Here is a 7390-nt window from a genome sequence, read left to right on the forward strand (position 1 = left end):
AAGAGAGAGTGAGAAGAGAGAGGAAGAGAGAGAAGAGAGGGGAAGAGAGAGGAAAGGGGAGAGAAGAGTGGGGAAGAAGAAGAAGAGAGAAAATTTTTTCTTAATGTTTGAAGGTCGCCCCGTCCGGTGACCGTCGTTGGTGAAAACGATGAGGTGGCAGAGAGAGGTGATGAGATGGAGGAGAGAGAGGTGATGATTAGTTAACAGAGAATTAATGGTAATTGAAAAAGGGGGCCTTCTAGGTATTTTTGATAAAGTAGAGAGCTACGCGGGAAGCTGGTCATAAAGTAAGGGGGCCTTTCAGGAAATAACCCCTTTGAAGTTTTACAGGATCTCCCTCCACTTGTGTTAAAAAGGGTCCTCTCCCAAGCACATTCATTTGGTCATGGTGGTGGTTGTGGTCCGTGATGATGATGATGATGACGATGATGATCGTGGTGGTGTAATGGTGGTGGTGAGGTGACAAATATGAACATGGAGATATAGAGATGTTTTCCAAAATTTTATGGGGTACATATCTTTTTAAATGTTTTCATTTGATGGAAACTCATTTTCGACTTGTTTTAAATTCGGAAATAATTAGGCCCTTATTCGCCCATTCAGACATGTGATCCATTCCGTCCATACTTCAGATTTTGTTGAATGAAAAATAAAAACATCTGAAATCTTAATTCGGACCAATTACGATTTCAGATCTGAAATATTTTTGGAAAACAAATTAAGGATCACCACCAGCAACCACTCACCACAAACACCATCAAAATTTAAAATACCATCTTGAAAGTTTATTTTAATTAAATAAATAAGGGTCTGGTTGATACTTGTGAAAATCGATTTTCCGTTGTTTGATTCAACCAAAAGAGTTGGAAACTGAATTTCCTAAGAAAAAAAAAGTGAGAAAACCAAGTCATATATTTTTCACATCTAAAACATGTGAAATCACTTTCTCACACTTCGTTTTTGCGCTCTCTTTTCTCTCTCCCTCTCTTAGGTTGTGTTTGTTTTTTTTAAGCGTCTGAATCTGAATTGGCTGAATCTGAATTAGCTGAATCTGAAAAATCTACAAGTTAGATGTTCGTTTTCTAGATCTGAATGAGGAAGTCTGAGTTAGATTTTTGACATTTATACCCTTATGGATCTTTTTATGAAAGAAACCCTAATTTTTCATTTTATCTTCTCCTCATCTTTCCTGCCACTCTCTCCCCCCATTTGTTATGCCCTAGTCAGCTACTCATCTCTCATCTCCTTCTCTTTTTATCTCCATAGTTTCCAAGTTTTTAACAATTAAGCATCCACTAAAGCTTTCGCCAGATCAGAGAAAGATCTTAACAGTTGAAGATCCTTAATAGATTTCTTGACATCTCTCTCTAGTTTTCTGTTGGTATTAGTACTTAACCTAAACCCTCGCCAGATCCGGCGAGGGTTTCAAGCGAATAGAAACCTATTAGTACTTCATAGGTTTCTTAACATCTCTCTAGTTTTCTGTTAGTATTAGTTGTGGCAGTGGTGTTTTGTGGTGGTGGCAGTGGTGTTTTGTGGTGGTGGTGGTGGTGGCGGTTTTATGTTTCCTGGTGGCGGTTTTATGTTTTTTTTGGTGGTGGTGGTTGCTTTATGTTTTGTGGTGGTGGTGGCGGTTTTATGGTGCGGGTGGTTTTATGGTGGTGTGGTTTTGTGTTTTCTGGTGGTGGTGGTTGTTATATGTTTTGTGGTAGTGGTGGTGGTGGTTTTATTGTGGTGGTGGTTTTATGGTGGGGTGGTTTTGTGGTGATGAAAAGTGAGACATGATTTTTCCTAATGACAGGGGCATAAACGTCATTTTTTATATTTCAGCAGTTGGGCTTTGGTTTCAGACTTGTTTTAAAGTCTGAAATAAATGGGTTCTTTTTCAGCCCATTCAGCCAAGCACCCAATTCAGCCAAGTTTTCAGATTTCCTTAAATTAAAAATCAAACATCTGAAATCTGAATTGGATCTCAATTCATATTTCAGATCTGAAAAGTTAAAAAAACAAACAGCACCTTACTCTCTCGACTCAAACTCCCTCTCTCTGCTTTTCCCCCTTACTATGTTTTTTCCTCTCTATTTTGAAGCTCTCTTTCTCCCCCCTCACAGGCTTATTATTGTTCTTGGAGATCCTTGTTGCAGCTCTGGATACTTACATAGAGAAATCGGTTAAGGAAACCGTTATTTTGAAACTTTATTATAAAAGGAAACTGTTCATCTCAATCGGTTAAGGGTTTCTTTACTATACAGAAGTTCACTCTATCTTGAGGATTCCAATTACAATAGATTTAAGGACTTCATGGTTAATCAGTGATGAAAGGCTAGATTCTTCAGGAGAACTTACCCATCCAGAAATCCTTTACTACAAACCCATCAGAAATCATGACCATCCTTTCACCCATTTCAAAAACAAAAAGTCATTTTCCAGAGCATTAAAGTATTAAACCAACAAAGGTTGTTGGATTCCAAGGAGAAGAGGAAGAGGATACTGGTACTTTCCATTTCAATCTCTACTGACACAATTGGATGATTACGTTACTTTTTGGGAGATTTTTGGGTTTTCTTCCCTCAAATCTAGGGTTTCGATTTGGGGAAAAGAAGATATTTAGGGTATCCTGAAATTGGGGAAGATGAGATCTAATTAATAATTCATTTTCTATAGGCACCCAAGTTGAATCTTATTGAAACATCATTTTTAAAGGCACTCCCTCAGTGAATTGGTATATAAAAGAAAATATCATAACTTTTTGAAGGAACCCCACCATTTTCTTACAACTCTATCTAACACTTTAAAACTCAATTCACATGGAAAACAATGTTTTCTTTCCCATTAGAAAAAGGTTGATTTTCTTACTCAGACATTCCAACGTATCAAACGGACCCTACAAGAAGTTGACAGTGATGATGTTTCACTGATATAGAGTCTCGATAATCAAAAGTTTTATTAACAGTGGAGGTTGACATTCACAAAATCAAAATACCAAGAATCATATAATAATTTTAGATGTAAGATAAACTTTTTTACGGTGATTTGAAAAAAAAATCAGATTTCTAAGTTAAATTATTATTTTTTTAATTTACGAATTATATAAAATTTCGGCCTGTAGAAGTTTTCAATGATGAAGAGTATTTCAGCCAATGGATGCTTCTAACTATGAAGGTTTTTAGTGTTGTAGTTCTTTTGAAAATTTCATTCAAATTTGCCTTATTTCTCTCCATATTTTTAGTCAGTTCTGTTGTTTTTTTGAAAATATAATCAAAAGAAAGGTCACGCCGAAAATCCTCACGGTTGCAAACCACAACTTTGGTTTTGTTTTATACACTTCCAACCTATTAGCATCATTTTTTTCTTTTAGCGTGCCTCGAACCCATAACCTCTAGGGTGGAAGACTAACCTCTTACAACTCCAACCGGATCATTCATTATAATGGTAGCAGTTTGCCTTAGGAGCTCATCTTTGAAAATCTTCAAGGGTTGGTGGTTTTAAATACGAGAGAAACAAAATGATAGTTAGCAAATCTGTTCATTTCTCTTCCCTCTTTTACTTTTTCACATCCACAAGCCCTAGATGGATAATGATCTTAAATGTTAATTTGAGTAGAATGGTGCTGAAATCATTTCAAGTATCGCTGTCTCTCTTCTCTCCACCCATTCCTTTTCTCTCCCAACGTGCCAGGAGTGACAAAAAAAGGAAGGTGCTCTAGAGTTCAGAAAGCTTGTGGCCTATGTATCAAGGCCAGTGTTTCGGAGAAATAAGTAAAGTTTCCAGGGCAATAAGTTTTGGGTGAAAACAAATGTTTTGGTTCCTTCCAAACATCACCCTTTCAATTTTTTGTTCTTTCTTCTTCTCCTCTCACCTTAACTAAATTTCCGGCGACCTCCACCAAATTCCACCATTAATGCCGGCGACCTCCACCGGATTCCGGCGACCTCAACTAATTCTCTCTTCTTTCTTCTATCTTATGCTCTCTCCCTCTCACGAAAATTCTGGCGAAGGGGATCTCCCTTCGCCGGAACTACAACAAAAAAAGAGAAGAAAAGAAGGGAGATCGGAAGAAGAGATAGAGGAGAAGAGAGAGAGAGAAGAGAGAAGAGAGGAGAGAGAGAAGAGAGAGAGAATTCCGGCCGGCTAACTTTATTCCGGCAACTTGAGGGGGAGGGAGTGTTTGGTTTGAGTTTTTTTGGGTTTGCACCGTCTTCCCCGGAAACATTTTTGCTTTCCCCAGAACAGTGGCCATGTATCAATTATCGATACATATTTGTATTACAACAGAAAGCTTGTGTGTGTGTGTATTCAGGAGTTAAGCTCTTCTTTCCCTATGGCCTGATCCCTGAGTGATTTATGTGTCAGTCAATCCCAAGTGCTCACCATCTATTGAGTAAGTTAAGGTACCATGCTATATTAGCACTCATATGAAGTAACACTACTCTCTTAAAACAATAGCATTGAAAAACTGCCCTTCATTTAGTTGATAATAACTTTATGATAACATGGTTTAATATGAAGCTGAAAGCTTACCATCTCTACTGAATCAGATAGTTTTTCGGGATCCATACACCCTTAAAGATCTGGTTTTCCTTGTACTACAAATGGGAAACAAAAACGACGAAATACAAGAACTAGGAACAACATTAAAGAGAAAATGCATAAACCTAGACCTCGAAAGAAAGCAACAGCCCTGCTCTTAATGATTCTTACTCAACAAATACTTCTTTAGAACATCCATAACCGATCCGAAATCTGCCTTCACATTCGTAGGCGGGTTAGAAAAAGTGCAAGCCAGGTCTGGAATTTCCTTTGAGTGATAATCAATCTTCGATTGGGTGAATTTTAGACCATGAGCGGTACTAACAACAACAGTTCGATCCGTGGGTTTAATAACTCCACTATTTCGAAGCTTGATTAAAGCCGAAAGAGCAACACCAGTATGAGGACAAATAAACATACCAGTAAGATCTGCCTGTGACATTGCATCCATTAATTCTTCCTCAGTTGCTTCCTCAACAATACCATTACAATTTTTTAAAGCATAAACAGCTCTATCAATAGAAACAGGATCTCCAATCTGAATTGCAGAAGCAAATGTTGTATTTGCCTTAACTGGCTTAAATTCTCCCCACCCAGATTGATAATGTAAGTATAACGGATTCGCATTTGCAGCTTGAGCACAAACAAGACGAGGTATTCGATCAACAAGCCCTAATTCTTTACACATTTGAAAACCTTTATAAAAAGCATAAATATTTCCTAAATTTCCACCAGGAACAATAACCCAATCTGGTACTTCCCAATCAAATTGCTGCAATATCTCAATTGCAGCAGTTTTTTGTCCTTCAAGTCTCAAACTATTCAAAGAATTTGCTAAATATATCGGTAATTCGGCTGTAATTTCGCGAATTAACTGCATACATCCATCAAAATCAGTATCTAAACTCAAAACAAAAGCACCATTAGCAATGGGTTGAACTAATTGAGCCATGGAAATCCTATTAGCAGGTAAGAACACAATAGCTGGAATTCCAGCAGCAGCACAATAAGCAGATAAAGCAGCAGAAGTATCACCAGTTGAAGCACAACCAACACCAACTACGGGTCGATTTAGTTTTCGTAATCTATTAACTTGACTAACTAAAACAGTCATACCCAAATCTTTAAAACTACCAGTATGACTAATTCCACAGTTTTTAACCCATAAATCATTCATACCTAAAATTTGTTTACCATATCTTTCAGCCCAAAAAAGATTAGAATTACCTTCAAAAGCACTTACAATATGATCACTATCAATTTCAGGCAAAACCCATTCTTTTTTGCTCCAAACACCAGATCCATAAGGCCAATTAGTTTTCCCAATACGTGAATCAAAAAGAGATTTCCAATACTCACCATCAAATTTCTTTAGGGCTTCCATATCATGTTGAACATCTAATAATCCACCAGAACTACTTCGATAAACGATTTCATCAAGTGAGTAAGATTCAGTTGAAGATGGATCTGCATTAAAAGGAACATACTTAGCTGAAAATCCATGATCATTTGTTGTTGTGTGATGACGACGAGCTTCATCACGAATGTTTTCATCAGCATGACGACGGTGTTTTGGGGAAGAGATTGTTGATTTTGATGAGTGATTTGTGACTGAAACATCAGATGATGGTGATGATGAGGCACAAGATCTTATAGAGAGAGAATGATGATACTGGGTTCTAGGGTTTCGGTAGGCTGATTTAGGTTTTGGTTTGAGTGAACAAGGTGAAGCTTGAAAGAGTGAATAGGCAGCCATTTTTTCTCTCTCTCTCTCTCTCTCTCAACAAAATTCTCTCTAATAAAGTGAGGGCAAACGTCACCTGATTTCTGATACTGTACGGCAATTTATATTGATACACAAAACACATGAAATGCACGTGGTTATGTAAGGGAAGTTTTAAAAGCGCCACTTATAATTGTTAAAAGCGCCTCCATCAAGGCAATTTTGAGAGGAGTTTGTGAATGGAGGCGCCTTAAAACACTTGTGGAGAAGCCAATAAACGGTTACACGTGTGAAAAAAAATCTTGGTCATGGACTAGGGGAGATTTGTTGTTGGGACTCCCTTTCGTATAAATCACTTGTTGTTTGGACTCCCTTTTTTCAGAATTGCACTTTGGTCTCCCTTTTGGTTGAATCGAAAGGGAATATTCTGTCTCTGAAGTTATACTTTAAATAATTCTCATACCCTTGTATAATTGATATTCCACTGAGGACCCTCTAGTTTATTAACTCAGCAAGCCGATGTCTGCCACGTGTATGGAGATCGAGGGTTCAAAGATTCAAGCTATATGAAAAGGGGGGTCGTTAGCCCAACCCTTACCATGGTTAGTGAGCTCGCGCACCTCTATTTGGGAAATTTCGATCACCGTTGTGATAGTCCCACATCGCTCACGAGAGTGTCCGGAGCCTGGGCTATAGGTGTATGCTCAAGCTTGGTAAGTACCGAGGCCTCTTGGGAGGGTCTGTGGTGCCTTCGCCAAGACAAAACCTCACACCACGCTGAGTGGTGGCTAAGTGAGGACAAAATCGTGTATGTGGGGGGGGGGGGGTCCACGATGTCGCTGCGTGCTCTGATAGGTCGGGCGAATCGCGTGTCTTCGCCCAATACCGAGGCCTTTTGGGGGAGTCCGTGGTGCTCTCGCCAAGAACAAAATCTCCTACCATCCGTGCGAGGGTGGTGGTGAAAGGGAGGACAATATCGACAATTGCTGGGCTTGGAGCGTCACAACCGTCGCGAAGAAGTTCTTCACCATTTTCACCCGGTAGTGTAGATCGGTGAAGAAAGCATGAGTTAGTGATTGTTGAAGATTGTAGATCGGTGAAGAATCATCAAGTCATTTTCTATCTGATGCAATCTCG

The 7390-nt window shown here is 38.7% G+C and overlaps 1 protein-coding gene across 1 annotated transcript; it reads right to left on the bottom strand.

Moving 5' to 3' along the window:
- Positions 1–4448: 4448 nt before the first annotated feature.
- LOC147539217 (threonine synthase, chloroplastic-like) lies at positions 4449–6366 on the bottom strand. Its single transcript, XM_086642109.1, has one exon. The coding sequence runs from the start codon at positions 6284–6286 to the stop codon at positions 4688–4690; it is 1599 nt and encodes a 532-aa protein (XP_086498235.1). The 5' UTR covers positions 6287–6366; the 3' UTR covers positions 4449–4687.
- Positions 6367–7390: the final 1024 nt, after the last annotated feature.

This window comes from Eschscholzia californica, unplaced genomic scaffold, assembly GCF_041429995.1.
Source record: "Eschscholzia californica isolate CP2 unplaced genomic scaffold, dmEscCali1.0.p SCAF_5, whole genome shotgun sequence".
Taxonomy (NCBI): domain Eukaryota; kingdom Viridiplantae; phylum Streptophyta; class Magnoliopsida; order Ranunculales; family Papaveraceae; genus Eschscholzia; species Eschscholzia californica.